This window comes from Ixodes scapularis, unplaced genomic scaffold (genome assembly GCF_016920785.2).
Source record: "Ixodes scapularis isolate PalLabHiFi unplaced genomic scaffold, ASM1692078v2 PGA_scaffold2__306_contigs__length_199485367, whole genome shotgun sequence".
NCBI lineage: Eukaryota > Metazoa > Arthropoda > Arachnida > Ixodida > Ixodidae > Ixodes > Ixodes scapularis.
In genome coordinates, this window is record NW_024609857.1 from 85776754 (window position 1) to 85793006 (window position 16253).

General features: G+C 48.0%; 1 protein-coding gene across 1 annotated transcript in view; it reads left to right on the forward strand.

Moving 5' to 3' along the window:
• The window catches only part of LOC8053173 (decapping and exoribonuclease protein), a 75932-nt gene extending 63961 nt beyond the window's left edge, over positions 1 to 11971 (forward strand). The window contains exons 5-7 of the mRNA XM_040206930.3: positions 3701 to 3836; positions 5553 to 5638; positions 11597 to 11971. Coding sequence (XP_040062864.2) covers positions 3701 to 3836; positions 5553 to 5638; positions 11597 to 11717 — 343 coding nt within the window. The 3' untranslated portion in view covers positions 11718 to 11971. The remainder of the gene's footprint in view (positions 1 to 3700; positions 3837 to 5552; positions 5639 to 11596) is intronic.
• Positions 11972 to 16253: the final 4282 nt, after the last annotated feature.

A 16253-nucleotide genomic window follows, 5' to 3' on the forward strand; every position in this document is an offset into this window, starting at 1 on the left:
AAATAATAGTTAAGGTAAATTCCAGTCAAGCCGGCTAAAACAAGAGACAATCTAAAATCAGCATAAATGCCGTTGGCTGTATTCAGCTAAAACAGCACACGGTCAAAGCGCACACGAATGCCCAAGAAATCTGAGAACTACCGTCAAATTACAACGCGTAGCGCGTTGTAATTTGGCGATCGTTCTCATATTTTTCGCTCGTTCCCAGATTTGCGCTCGTTCCCAGATTCCCGAAGGTTTAGGCCTTCAACTCTGCCGAAACTCAGACAAACGCGAGCGAGCATATATATATACACTCTGCGAGCGGCTGCTCTATTTAGATATGAACGGGAGCGACTTTGAAGCCTTGAAATACTTATTGTTTTTAAGCTGAAGGTATCCTTCAAGGAACGAAATCCACTCGTAGCCACGGAGTAGCAATACTTTGCCATGTCAACGGTTACCGCATCTCTATACGCCTCGCAAGTGGGCTCATTTTCGTCGTCTGCGCATGAGAAAAAAAGTAGCGGTGACGTCAAAACGCCGAGCCCTGATTGGCTGATCACGACCCCCTATCTGAGCGTCGTCTGCTCCTTTGCAACGTCGTCTGCGTCTGTCTTACCTTTCCTACGACTTTCGGAAGTGCAGGTCTTTACGAGCGAGCTCGACTTCGCCTTTCAAAGAGGACATACGAAAAAACTCGAGCGGTACGTTGTTTTTGTCTAACAACTAGCAGACGCGCATCAAGCAGGGAAGTCAAAAACTCACAGGCGAGGTGTCTCGAGGCGCCGAGGTTTGTTAGCTAAGAACCGAGAGTAAGGGTGGCTAGAGTCCGCAAGTTCCCTCCCAAATACTTTTTCCCTCCTTTCGTGTGTGGCGAGACTCCTCACTCTTTAACGGCGTCGGCGGGTTGGCGCAGTTAACGTCATCTACTTTACGTCTGCTGGTCAAAGCGATGGCTGCTTTACCTTTCCTGAGTCTGTCGGAGATTCACCGCTTTTTCACAGGCGAGAGTCACCGCTGCCTCGGAAAACAAGGAGAAGACAAGAGGAAGAGATTGACCTCTTAATCTAAAATTGAGGTCAGCGATCAAAGTATAATACGGGAAGGGTTCACAAGGATTCACAAGGGTTCACAAGGGTTCACAAGGGTTGACAAGGGTTCACAAGGGTCGCGCGGGCATATTCCATTCAGCACGCCAGCCGGTCGTGGGCAGACGGTCGTGGCCAAGGTTTGTCGGAGCACCGCTGCGCCGAGTCGGAGTGCCTGCCAGGCCTATCTGCCGAGCTCGCTTGGTCGGGGTCAGTGGAATCGTGGCCGTTGGAGCATTTCCCGGGTGTTTGTGGATCCAGCGTTCTTGTTCGTCGTGGTTTATTTCGAGTACTTTTTACTTGTTTTCTTGCTGCTTGTAGTCGGGACGCGTGAGAAGTGCACGTATAAAAATAAACGTCCGTAGGCCGTCACGACCAAGTAACTGAGCGACGCTGTCGGCCATGTTGATTTGATCGTAAGAAGTGCGTAAGACAGCTTCGGAGCTGTCGTAGGATTCCGTCGTAACCTGCGCAAAGCTTACGATAATTTCGTTTCGTGAATACGAATTTGTTCTTACGTTTTGTCTTACGCACATTTTTGGCGTAAGATCGTTTCGTGAATCTGGCCTCTGCACTTTCAAAAGTCGCGGGAAGGTGAGACAGACGCAGACGACGTCGCGAGCAGACGATGCTCAGATAGGGGGTCGCGATCAGCCAATCAGGGCTCGGCGTTCTGACGTCACCGCTACCCCCTGCCAACGTTATTAAATTACCTCAGTTGTGGAGCTCCCGCGGAGGGGGGCACCCCCCCTTACTCACTTCAATCCGTCAAGCGTCGTTCGAAGCCCCATATATATTTTCGTTTCATAACTGTGTTCCAAAGAGCACAGCTGAAGCGCCAAATGGCGATCAAACGCCGCCATTTACCCTGCAGCGGTCACTCGAGGAACTGCACCTAATATCCCTTTTGGTTGCAATCGGTCATTTCTGAACAGAAACAGATACAGTGGAAAGGGTTACAGGGATGCCACCCCCGTCTCCCCAGCGGACGCGCCGCGAATTCACCCCGAAGTTAAGATGAGCCTAGGTCGGGACGCGCTACCTGAAATCACCGCTGAGGCATGGTTGTATGAAAAATATATTATTGAGCCGGAAAACCTAGCAAACTAAAGATTTTAGAAAACATCACGCGCCCCCCATTTTGTACTAAACTCCAATAAAAGTTACTACAAAAAGAGTTTTTTTCCGTTGGTTTTTACGTTTCTAGTAACGTTGAAACGTACGTATCTTGATTCAGTTACCAAAGCAGCCGTCTGGCGGCGCGTCGAGCGACGCTTGGCGAGTCGTGGTGAGTGAGGGGGGGGGTACTGTTCGTGCGTGCGGCGTCTATGAGCAGCTCCGTAACTGAGGTAATCTAATAACGTTTAGGCTTAGGAACGGCCAGAATCAGGGACGGTCTTTAAAATGGGGCGGGCCCATCGCTCATTCTTTGTGACTTGAGCCAGATAAAGCAAAGCGAAAGCCCGTTGCACAATTATTTGGCAATTATATTGGCTAATACTGCAGCGGTCATGACGAATTCGCTCCGAAGCGATCGGAAAGGGCGCCGCCATGTTTGCCGACGCAGCCCGGCCCTAAGCAATTGGGGGCCCCACGCTATTTCTCAAATTGTGCGTTGGGGGCGAGCGCCAACCCAAAACCCCGAACGGAGTTTGGGTTCTGAGCTTGCGCAGTGTGGACCCCTATTTCTTTGGGGCCCCCAAGCTTTGGGGCCCCTTATTCTAGAACTCTCCAATAACTCTATGGTGGCGAGGACGATCGGCACAAGCGGACAGAGCGTGTGGAACGCCGACCGGCGCGTTGTGTGTGTGTGTGTGTGCGCGTGTGCGCGTGTGCGTGTGTGTGTGCGTGTGTGTGCGTGTGTGTGCGTGTGTGTGTGTGTGTGTGCGCGCGTGTGCGCGCGCGCGTGTGTGTGTGTGTGTGTGTGTGCGTGCGTGCGTGCGTGCGTGCGTGCGTGCGCGCGCGTGCGTGTGCGCGTGCGTGCGTGCGTGCGTGCGTACGCGCGCGCGCGCGCTTCGTCCACTATAATGTAAAAGTAATTTCTACTTATAAATTCCAATTCTTCAATTTTAATACAAGCTACGCCCATTGTGATTTCTCGTACTATTAGAGGGCATAGGTATCTTGCAGTCGTTAAAATAAATATAACACTTTTTCAAATATCCTACAGTCACTAATTAGAAAACCCCAAAAAATTAAGAAAAAAAGTTGGCTTACGGGTACTATAGACTAACTCTCTGGCGTCAAGGCACTGCAGTGGCGATGCCGTCGGCACTGCTCATGTGCAGACGCTCCACTTCTCCCGAATTTGTTTCCTGTGCACGTGCAGTGCTACCCACACCTGGTGTGAATAAAACGGTCTTGTTTGTTAACAGTGTGGGGGTGTATATAGAAGTAGCGGCACGGAAGCCTCTTTCTCATGCATGTGGATGTGTGCGTGGATGTGCATGTGAGGCCTGCACAGCCGAACACGGCTCGCAGACACTTGCATCACCAAATTCACAGGCGAAAGATGGGGAAATCACCATAAACCGGAACTTTGAAGAACATCTTATAAAGAACTGCGTGATTGACTTTTTTAGTAACACGCCTGTTCCGTGTTCTTTTATTTATCTATTTTTTCCTATCAGGAATAAGCTTCTGTCCTGCTGGAGCCAGTCTTTCCTGACAGGCGTTCCTAGGGTCATGGTCGGCTTTCGGACTGCGTATGGTGAGGTGCAATCCGTCCAGGAGTACAGCGTCGAGGAGATGCCATCCCTCGCCAGGGTGACTGCAATACCTGCCTTACTTCTTACCCATATTTCCAATCACACATTTCTTTAATTTGAACGAGTACAATATGGATCATGCCTATGTGTAATGAGAAAGCCGGGCAATGAAGTTAGAAAGATGTGGGATTCCCACTTGAAACTTCTTTCACTTTGTTCATTCTGGTGACATTTTTTTTTTATTTTGTGCTTTTGTCACATATTTCTTTCTCATCTTATCCTCGCCTTCAAGCTAAGAACGAGGCACAAGCTGCTTGTTTGCAGAGAAAGTCACCTCTCTAACTAACAACAAGCAAACAATCGCTCCTCATGTACAGATGTGTTAGCACAGTTACATGGTTATAGGAGAAAATTTTATAGGTTTCGTTAACACGGTGTTTTCACAGTACACTCTAAAACCATTCCGCTCTTGAAAGGTACCTCGACGCCTCAATAACTATATACAGCTCGTGTGGAACGGTTTCGCATTAAGCACTATCGCCTGCTGGCGTACTAGAGAGGCAACTGGGCGATGAAGCACACTTTCGCATCACAAAAGGAGCTTAAAAAAATCCCTTATAGGTTTTTCACAAAGAAGGTTTAACAGCGTGTTTAAAAGAACTTTTTAGGGGGCAAAACATGGACAAGCCGAAGAACCCCTAAGAGTTGGTTTGCAACCAGGTGTTTTTAGAGTGATATATTTTCAGCATAGGTTGAACGGGTCAATGATGTGAACCGGCACTTCTGTGATAGTACAGAGGTCACTGTTTTCGAACCATTCTCACCAACACGTGCTAGTCTTTTAGTACTACGGTTAAAAGTTTTGAATAGCTGAACGTTTGCATTAGTGTTCTGGTGCCTGAAGACTAGAACAAAAAATTTACATTTCACATTTATTTCAAAGAAACAGCATAAGGATATTCTTTAAGAAATTGCACCTTGTTTTCGGAAGTTGTTTATTTTAAGTAAATTTAACTTGGCGCCGCATGGGCCTCTATCTTTTGAGTCTTGAACCCCTAATTATTAGCAACTCGCAAGTTGAGCATTTATACAGATGTATGGTTCATTGGGTCCCAAACCAGTAATTGGTGTTTCAGACAACTCCATAAAAATCTGAAGGTAGTAATAAAAGGCAGTTAAAAATAGACAAAAAGACCAATCGTTTCAACCTAAGAAACGAGGTCACAAGTTTGAGACAAGCAACAGTTGCCGTTGACTTCAAGTTCCAAAGTTGTCGAAACTTAAGAAAATTAATAAAATTTGGAGAATGGACAAAAATTGTAGTAAGCGCCTGATATTTAGTTCTATAGCTTAACTGGTAAAAAGTAGGAGAGCGACAAAGCAACACACGACAGCGCAACTCGTTCGAACTAGCACGCGCCAAAATAACACAGTTCGGTGTAGAAACGACACACATCGACGAAGAGAGCAATAATTAATGGTAAGGTGTTAATGCAAAGTGCCCAAAAGGAACACATTATTTAAGCATATTTATCACTACATGTTTGCTTAATGTCACTGCCTCTACCATCCTAATGTCCAATAATTGACTCTAAAGTTACACTGCAAAAAGTTAATAAAGCAAGATGGTGTACAAAAACCATTGAGGATTCACACGGAGCAGTTATCTGGTTATACCTTATCTGTGGGACTCGCAAACAAGATCAGTGACCGCCTACTCGAGCCTCCGGCAACACACCTATTACTGAAGAGCTACTCCTGTTGTCTCTTGCAGGGGCAGTGGTCAGACCGAGTATGCCTCGGATTTCTCGACGAAATGCTGTCATTCGTAAAGGAGTGCGTGACCGAAGACGACCCAAAGTAAGTCGGTACAGGACAAAGGGAATCGTTGCCAGAACCTCGTTGAAGTTCCCACGGGGCTTACACGTTTTTGCTAAATATACCCCTTCATAACCCCATCAAGCAACATTGGCGGTCGGCATTTTTTGGGCACGAAGGATGCGATTGGACCCGAGTCCTGGCCGAACGTTGACGCAGCGTTCGTTTCCAATACGAGCTGAACCGAACTCGCGCAGAACGCTGACGCTTCCCTCGTGTCCAATACATGCTCAGAGCACGTGATCAATCAATCAATGACGGATTCGAATAACTGGCGCCGCAGCTACCATAGGTGGCGCACAATTTTGAAAATGGTTTATTGTGTGCTGGGCTGGGTTCGTGTGGCAGGGGCGTTTTTTCAGTAACTTCCAATCAAGCTCGGAAGCTCAGACCACAGTAATAATATTTCTCCAGTCAGGCGTGATTGATAATTGTTAATTCTTTTTTTCTCTCCCCTATGTTATACCAGGCAATGCGGGCAGAAACTGCGGAGTCGAGAGTGCCTGGGGACGTCAAAACGCCGAGCTCTCGTTGGATTGATTAGTGGGCAGACGCATAGCTGCCTGTGTCTCAAGTTCTCAACTGCACTCGTCGAATGCGTTCCAATGCAAAAGGTGAACACCGGACGACGCCGTTCAGCGTTCTAACGCGTTAGATGAGTGTAATGCCGACAAAGGCAGCTAGCTTCGCGTCTGCCCACTGATCATTTCAACCGGAGCTCAAGGTTCTGACGTCTCCGCGCGCTCCTTTCTCCTCGTCTTCCTCAGTGTCTGGCAGCATAGAGCCTTAGGCGGGTGGGTAGCTTCCGGTTCACATGCAAATTGCCTCAGGTTTTACGTTATAGACCTTTTCACCCTTCGTCGCACGGGCGCTGCCCTCTTGGAATCACGTGACGCGGCCGCCATAAGGTGGCTTCAAATCTTCGCTCCTCTCTCCTTTCCGCGCTTTGGCGAAGGCGTTGTATTCGTTTTTAATGCAAGCATTAAGGCCCCTTCTCACTCTTGCGACCTCTTAGAACTGGGCGCCTTGAAACCTCTTAAAACGAGAGGACACACTGGCGACATCTATTGGGTAGCAATGTAAACTTGGCGGTCCGGCATATTTTCTATTTCTCTCGTGCATTATCATTTCTTTTTTGGTTCGAAAAACTTTTGTCAACGTTATAAACAAGCCTTATACGTAATACGCACATTTCACCTCGGAAATCCCGCAAAAACCTTCGCTCTTGTGAAACGCAGTTCCAGGGTCACCGCATAGATGGCGCCGGAATGCCGGTGTGTTCAGAGCCGTATATGTAGAGAGTTTGGCCATTCGTTGGTAAGTATAGGAGACAAATGAGGAGGCGTCATTTGCCGAAAGCTGGCTGGGCGTGTTCCAGGGCGTCTTCAGAAATTTGAATCTGACCAACCAGAAGCCGGAAATATTACCCTGGTGGTGGTCGCGAGAAACAAACCTGATAACTGCATTGAAGTAACTCTCAATGGCTGAAAATATGGTACACGTCATGTTTCAATCACGCTCATCCAAAATGATGGTGGAAGAATGCGATTAGCGGAACGATCGACATAATCCGTACGCCAAACGCCGAGGGCCGGGAATCTGCCGTCAAAGCGGTCACACACTGTCCGCGCAAAACAGAGTTGAGCGGCGCATTCGTTTCTTACACCTTTCTGCATGATCATGATGAAAACAACACGTGCACCCTATTTCCAACCACAAAAAGTTACTACACTTCACTCTTTTGTACTTTTTAATACCATATACGAACATAGACCTTCGATGATCGATCGGCTCAGAACTGTTTCTCGCTACCACCGCTAGGGGATTCTTTTCGGCTTCTGGTTGGTCAAGAGAGCATGCCAAGCCCTCTTTCCGAGTCTGCCGCACGCCCTGGCTCTGCCCGCACCTCCCATTGACCAAACTCTCTACATATACGGCTCTGGGTGTGTTCCCTCGTCCTAAGAAATTTTAAGAGGTTTCAACAGGCCTCGTCTCTCTCGGTCGTACTCGGTTGCAAGAGTGTGAACGGGCCTTGAACTGTCTCATGGAGCGAGCCGACGTCATCAGCTTTGAAACCTCGCCAAAAGGCTCTTAAATTTTCTCCGAGTCAAGCCAGCTCCCATTCGCCGGTTTGCCACGGCACCTTTTACACCGCTTCGATCCTATTGGCTAGTACGCGCCGACCAGGATCCCATTCGCCGGACACGCAGCGCCATAGGGTGGCCGGTCGGTGAAACTGACGCTGCGCAAAATGACACACTTGCGACCTCTTAGAACTGGGCGCTTTGAGACCTCTTAAAGGGGCCCTGCAATGACTTTTTGACTGGTCTTTAATTTGCACTGAACCTGAGCGTGCTGAACGTAGTAACTTAATCCAACTTTTCTTTTCTCAAATTTCGCTTTATTTTAAAAGTTATAGGCAAATTAGAATTACAAAAACAAGCAAAAAATAACCTCCTTCATGACGTCGTAGGTCCTGGCTTGAGTGGCCTTGAACTAGAGGAGGAGGAGTGAGTATAGTGAGCTCATCGAGCGCACACGGCTGCCGCACTCCGTGTCGACGGCTCGAGAGGGCGCCACTAAAGCACGTGTTGGATAGGCTGTATGAAGCGGGCTGCCAGGGCAGCTCGCATTGCATTTACAGCGCGACTGAACACTAATTCGGCATAACATTTCATTGGCCACAAACGACAGCAAACACGGGGTAAAGATCAGTTCAGAACGGGAGCCACTTTGCGCTGACGCACCGCCAAATGGCCAAATCGCCACCAGGGCCCGCGCCGAAGGCCTTCGGAACGCTCGGATCCGGTCGGATTCTTGAGCCGGTATACGACCACAGCGCCGCCACGTACATCCGGGACCTTCTACGCTCCTCGTTTGCCGTAGCCTCATCCCACTAGCCTTTTCTAGTATGCGCCGTTTTTTTCCGCCGCTTGGTGGCGGGTATGTCGACGGGTCATTTCTCGTTTCCGTACTTTCTAAACTGCATTTGTTTCTTTTCTGATCTAAAATAGTGAACAAAAACTACTTTCATACATAATTGAAACGTTTCGCGACACTTATATTTTGTATCTCGACTAAAAAAAAGCTCTTAGCGGCTTTGACCAGTGGCAAGCCCAGGACCAAAGACGTCACATTTTGCGCGCTTTCGGTACCGCGGGTCGCCCTCGTCGGTGGAGGAGGTTTCCGCGTCGTCCGGTTAAAATATGACGTACTCATATTTAGTTACTCTCTCCGTGCCCGCTGGCTTGCCCCAACCCCAAGAGACGTGGAAACCGCAAAAAAGGTAGACACTTAAATATGATTGCAGGGCCCCTTTAAAACGAGAGGACACACTGGCGCTATTTATTGGGTAGCAGAGTAAGTAAACCTGGCGGTCCGGCATATTTTCTATTTCTCTCGCGCATTATCCTTTCTTTCTTGGCTCGAAAACCTTTTGTCAACGTTGTAAACGAGCCTTTCTTATACGTATTACGCACATTTCTCCTCGGAAATCTGGAAAAACCTTCGCTCTTGTGAAACGCAGTTCCAGGGTCACCGCATAGATGGCGCCGGAATGCCGGTGTGTTCCCTCGTCCTAAGAAATTTTAAGAGATTTCAACAGGCCTCGTCTCTCTCGGTCGTACTCGGTTGCAAGAGTGTGAACGGGCCTTGAACTGTCTCATGGAGCGAGCCGACGTCACCAGCTTTGAAACCACGCCAAAAGGCTCTTAAATCTTCTCCGAGTCAAGCCAGCTCCCATTCGCCGGTTTGCCACGGCACCTTTTACACCGCTTCGATCCCATTGGCTAGCACGCGTCGACCAGGATCCCATTCGCCTAGGGTGCCTACATGTCTGTCTGTCTCAGGGTGAAGACATCCATTGTTGCCCTGAATGTGCCAGCGCGTGACGCTCTCGCGCACTCGGTGCGTGACTTGGGCGGTAAAATGGCGTCTATGCATTAGCCAAAGCTACGCGCTCGAGCTGAGTGACACCGGATTGCGCGCACTTCAAAATGCATAAAAAAACGATCGGGCGGAAAAATGGCTGAGATGTCACCACTCACGCAAAGGAGCGCGTGTGTATGAAGGCACTCTACATTCGCCGGACACGCAGCGCCATAGGGTGGCCGGTCGTTGAAACTGACGCTGCGCGCCAGTTTCAACGACCGGATTAATGCACAGGTGCATGCGCGCTGGACAAGAATCATGATTATAATCCTTGGAGAAGGGGAACAAGGGGGACAAAGGACAAACTCAAATCTCGAAACACAGGGACTATAATCATCATTCTTGTCCAGCTCGCTTGCACCTTTGCAATAATTTCAGTGTCATAATAACATTAAAATGCAGGCCGTTCATCCTTGTTGGTGTTAGACTGGTGGCAGCTGACAAAACCCGTTTGCTCTACTGACGTCTAGCTACGGGTTCTCTCAGTTGGCAGAGAGCTCTACTGGAAATGGAGAGGTCCCCGGTTCGATACTAGGACCAGGCGGATTTTTTCGGTCGCACACCAGTCATCTAGTTGTGTTTGGAGATTTGTGTTTGTCCTTTGTCCCCCTTGTTCCCCTTCTCCGGGGATTTTAATTCTCACTATAATTAGGGTCCTGTTTTTTGGATAAATTAGAAAAATCTAAAAAAAAAAACACTCGCTCGTAAATTCTACATCAGATCGGATCCAAATTGCGAGGTCGCAACGGCAAAATAAAAAAAATCCTGATAAAATCTCGCTTCAGTTTTCTTTGAAATATCGAAATACTTACAAAGGAGATTTGCCTTTTATCTCGTCAAGGATCCTTCAGGACAACGGGTCATGGTAATCGGACTTTGTTTACTTTGTTTTTGACTAAAAAAAATTGGGAACACAATGAAATACGCATTGAATTTTCAAAGAATTTGGAATTTAAGAAAACTGAAGTGCAATAAACACAGAATTTAGAGACAAAAATAAACTCTAAAAAGCACCCTCCGAATTTGACAAGAAATAAACTCCCTAAACACGGAATCCTAGTTATAATTTATTTGTTTTTATACAATCGTATGCTGATGTAAATCTCGGATGTCACTTTCACCCAGGCCTTCCCAGCCAAAATAAGTACTGCCAAAGGTTGATATTCGCTACGCCCAAACGACAACGATAATTAATTTCTCTTCCCTTCGGCATCGTTACATTGGCCACCATCCCAGATTTTATGCCAAAATTTCAATAGTTGGCATCGTTAAACCTACATCTAAAGGCATCATACTTTCTACTGTAGTAGATAGTAAAGAAAAAAGCTATGGGTTTGCTCTTTAAGGATGAGCATATTACAAGAACTGCTGCTAGACGTCTTGGAATTCACCGGTTAGGCGGACTGGCTCGAGGCAGAATTCCATCAAAACTCCCCAGCCTCACTGTCTCTTTACCCGGATTCAGCTTTTCTCAAAATCTTTCCCTCCCTTTCTCTTCACTCTCGTCTAATTCCCTCTGACTTCTTTTCTTTCTAATTTTACGAGAAACTAATACGTCACCGACGGCCTAAGAAACGCTTGGTGACTCCCAAGCTTATAAACGTCGCCCCGTAGTCAAGGAAAATGCGGGATTAGCCGATAAGAAAGCCCTAGTAGAAATCACGAGGTGTGAACATGATGAGCCACGACCTGCGTTTCTTTGTCTGGCAGTGACATCTAATCGATACCGCCTATAAGACAAGGTCTGAGCATGGCGTCATAATTACTGGTTCACTGGTTCACAAAATAACTCGAATTCCTATAAGTCTTAACATTTTGCGACTTGGTTATATGCCGAGCTTGCGAGCGTCTGCATGACATCCCTGAAACCGCATATACATACCGGAAAAGTTTAGGATAAACAACCGATAAATATACTAAAGTTTGCAGTTTCTTCGTGTCATACAATTGCCGGCAAAGCGTTAGTAATATTTTAGCTATATGTTTTTTTGTTTTTTTGTTTTCTTTCAGCGCGGTGTACCTGTTCACCTTAGACCCCAGACAAGACCCGAAAGTGGTCTGCAAGAAGCTTTCTGATCCAGGCGAATTTCAGATCCTATCGTCATCGTATTTGAATGCACTTGGCCATTGATTTGATATTTGCAAGAAGAAAAGAAAAACTTTGTAGGTAACTGGGTGCTAAAGATTGAAAAACCCTCGACAAAAGGTGTCTTGCGTCACGAACGTTGCGTCATTCGCGTCATTTGTCATACAAACGTGACATGGGTTGCCTTTAGAGAAGTTTTAAACTGCTCAAATGCTATGCAGAGCACTGACCGAGGCGTATTGCAGGCAGGGATTGGTGCGTATTATATATCAGAAAATAAAAGTTTGCTTCCCCCCATTTCCCAGTATCCCAAATGTTTCAGTGAAGACTTTCAATATTTTTTGCAAACAAACTGCCATCCACGACGGACGCCAGAGATTGCAAGGAAAAATATACTAATTGGCTATATATTTAACTATAATTTACGAATTAAAAATTTAGTTAGTCAAAATAGATTAAAAACTTGCTGACCGTCATTGTAGATTTTAGCCAATTATGTCTTTTCCTGTAAGAAAATACCGCTGACATTCCAGTTGATTTTGTCATGATTCAGATCCTAGATGCCATACGGTGAAGTTGAATGGCTCTACGTAATGCTTATAAGAATGCGTGCCCTGTGAGAATTTATTTTACGGAAAATGTGCGCCGTGTTAAAGCTGTGCACTCTATCTTAGCTTGTCCGGTTGAAGTCTTGAACGTTTAAAAGAATTTTAAACTTTATGTTCGCGTTGTTTGTTTTACCTTTATAAATGTTTTGTATTTCTTTGTCAAAGCACAAAATAAAAAGAAGAAAAAAAATCATTTTTGTGGCGATTTTGTTGCCGGTTTTTACCAAGTGCGGACTTGGGATGTTGGGCTCCACCGGAGCACCTTCAGCGACACAGCCGGGCCGCGATGACAGGTATGACTCAGCTTAGACTGAGTTTAAGATTTTCTTGCCGCCACTGCCAACCGGTTCTGCGGTTTCGAACACCGTTTTCTGCAAAATAACGTCCGGGGCCGCCAGTATCGTGCGGAAGACTTCGATGACACCCTGAGTCGTCTGGCACTGCTCCCCGAAGTCATCACTTTAGGGGCGTAACAGATGAACCACGTCTGGGATGTGACTTCCAAGTCACCCGAGGGTAAACGGAGGGTTCCCACGACGGAAGATCTTGTTGTCAATGAACGGCGGTGCATCGTCATCGATCCGGGCATCCGGGACCACGTGCCCCATGAGGAGGTGAGGGCGGCACTCGCACCGTATGGCAAGGTGACCGAAGTGGGAACCTAGAAGTGGCCTGTGCAGGACGTGGTGGGCTGTGCGTCGATGACGCGTACGGCCGTAATTCGGCTCAAGCCCGAGCTCGGTTTGCATGACCTGCCACACCAGCTGCGTATCGTCGGAGGGGTGATACCCGTCGTGGCGCCGGGCCGGGCACCGCTCTGCCTGCGCTGCCAGCGAACCGGCCACACCCGCAACGAGTGCCTGGTGCCGAAGTGCGAAACGTGCACCCGGTTCAGACACGACGGAGATTAGTGCGTGAGAACGTAGAAATCGGCCACGGGTTCTGGAGAAGGGGATGCAACGCCAAGCTCTTCGTGGTCCAAACGGATCCGGAGGCGGCGGTAAAGGGGCGGCTGCCGCCATTGAGACATGCACGGATGGCATGGGTAAGAAGAAAAACGACCGACCCGCGCCGGAACGTACACTGACGACGGCTAACACCACACCGATCGCCGAGACCCCAGCGAAACCTGAGGACGAGACCTCGAGCAAGGACGAGGGAACGGCGGCACCTAATAAAGTGACGGAGAAAACCAAGGGGCAGCAGGGCAACGAGGTGCACATGGACGATGCCAGTGCGCTGGCCACGAAGTGACCGCTTCAGTAGGGCACAGAGTCGTTTAAGGTCGACAGTTTCACGAGTCCGTCGAAGTTGCCGGGGCGAAGACGGTGCTGCATAAAGGCCTGTTCACACGCTTACAAGCGAGTAGGACCGACTGAGAGTCTTGGACAAGACCGGGTTTTAAGCCTCTTCCGACGGCTTTCGACCGGATGAGCTGCTGCTTGCGAAGCTGGTCCTAAGCCGTCGCAAGAGGCTTAGAAACCGGTCTTAGTCGGTCCTACTCGGTTGCAAGTGTGTGAATGGGCTTTGAAAGGAAGCCGCAGTTAAGACTTCCACCAAGTGCTGCTCCCGAACCCAGGGGCCCGAATAAAGGCGAATCCAACCGAGTGCAACTGCAACGGCTTGCGGCGACGAGTTCTTACGGCAACAGCGGGTCGGCTCCAAAAAAACGGGGTAAAAACAGGTTTTGTTGGAGCCGACGCAGCTGTTACCATAGCAACCCGTCGTCGCAAGCCGTTGCAGTAGCACTCGGTCGAACTCGGCGCAAGTGTGTGAATAGCCATTAAGCCGGCCGGCTGACGCAGCCCCGAGTCAGGTTACTAGAGCATGGCAGTCTCTGACTCGGGAGGACGACTACTTAGTTCTAACCTTAAGGCTCGTTCACGCTCTTGCAACCGAGTACGACCGAGAGAGACCAGACCGGTTTTTAGGCCTCTTGCGATCTCTTAGGATCAATTAAGTACAAAACGAGTGTGTTGGTAACAGTAATTAAACATGAGGAAGATATATAGAAAGGGGGGGACGGACAACGAAGACTTCCACACCAGGATCAAACTCCGAGGTCGGTTGCTTGGGACAAGACATGAGAGCTCACGTGAACGAATTAAGTACAAAACGAGCGTGTTGGTAACAGTAATTAAACATGAGAAAACATAGAAAGGGGGACGGACAACGAAGACTTACGACCAGCTCCGCTGCACCGCATCCGGTCCTAAGAAGTCGCAAAAGGCTTAAAAACCGGTCTGGTCTCTCTCGGTCTTACTCGGTCGCAAGAGTGTGAACGGGATTTTATCGTCGTTAGCGATAAAGCTGAAGGTAGCGAAACTGAATGTTATTGGGACCGAGCAGTGTCCGCAGTGGTGGAGGGGCGACTCGAGCCAGGCACTGGACTGCACCCAGCGAGAACGATGAGGAACCGCGATCTCCTTCGAAATGCACTCTGCTTATTCACATGATGTATTGTGCAGATTGTTCAAAAGTTAAAAAAATCTCGGCAGCCGTCCGCTTCCGCTTCTTAAAAGGTTTTATTTTTTTTTGCCACACGTTTTATTATTATTATTACTATTATTATTATTATTATTATTATTATTATTATTATTATTATTATTATTAATGGCGGCGAAGTTCGAACTCCGCCCCTTTCCTGCCCATGCAGCATACAGAATAATTAGCGCCGAGGCACTCCTTGTGGAAAGGCCCGGCCAAGGAGGTTACAGAAGACTTCAGGAGTGGCGGTCTCCCGCACTCTCCCATGCGACTGCGGGTGAAGCCAAGTTAAGGGGTGTCCAAACAGGACACTACAAAACGCACGACTCCGACAAATCGTGAAAATTGAAGCGGACACGCCCGCTTCGCGCCCGCTTCAATTTTCACGATTTGTCGGAGTCGTGCGTTTTGTAGTGTCCTGTTTGGACACCCCTTTAACCGGTCGGCGGCCATCTCTGGGAAAAAAAAGAGGCGGCGCTGAAGCGGCGCGACAACTTTTCTTGGCAATGCAGTGGAAGGTACAGGCCCGCGTCCCCTCTCCGATTTTGAGTGTGTGCGGGCTCTCCTCCTCTCCCCGGAAATGGGGGAGGAGGAGAGCCTGCGTACACTCAAAATGGGAGAGGGAACGCGGGCCTGTACCTTTCACTACATTGCCAAGAAAAGCTGTGTATTACAAGGAAAACAAAACAATGTTTTATTTTGTTTTAAAGGCTCGAAGGACATTTAAGACACGTTGGATTTATTTTTCTCGGGTATCTAATTATAACTTTGAAGGTGAAGAACCAAAATATAGTTCCTTGTTTTTTTAATATGGTTGTAAACAACTCACATCTTCCGGGTTTTTTTTTTTAATTCTGGATTTTTTTTATATATTTTTTTTTTGCAGGATTTACAAGAAACATAACGCACACGATGATGGCTGGTTCCGCGAATAATCTTCCCCATGGTAATGAATACATAGCATATACCTCTCACGGTCGCGAAAATTCGCGTACGTGAACTATCACCGAAACCGGCACTTTGAGAAATTAGAGAAATAAGGAGCTCGCGAAAATAAACTCGTTTATAGTACTTGTTTTGCAGATGCACGGCTTCTGTAAGCGCACAGTATCAACGTTTGGATGTAACTAACTAAAATACAAAATAAGCGTTCAAGTCCTTACGATACTCACTGCTTTCCGCAGATGCAGGAAACAGTCGGACTGTTACCCCGTCGAGGACCTCTCGTTTGACCGCTTGCGTCCAAGCAGTCATCTTCAAAGTGCACCGAACAGAGAACGTCAATATTCTTAAGGGCCTGTCACACTGAGGCAACAGTTGGACAACTCTATCCGGCAACACGGGGAAGTCGTGTTGCCGGCGACCCTGTCACATCAAGGCAACAACAACAGTCGGGCAACATGTTGCTGCCGCCCGGCAACCGTGTTGCCCGATTTGTTGTCCGACAACCCTGTCACACCGCGCTGTCGGCGAGGACAACACGGGG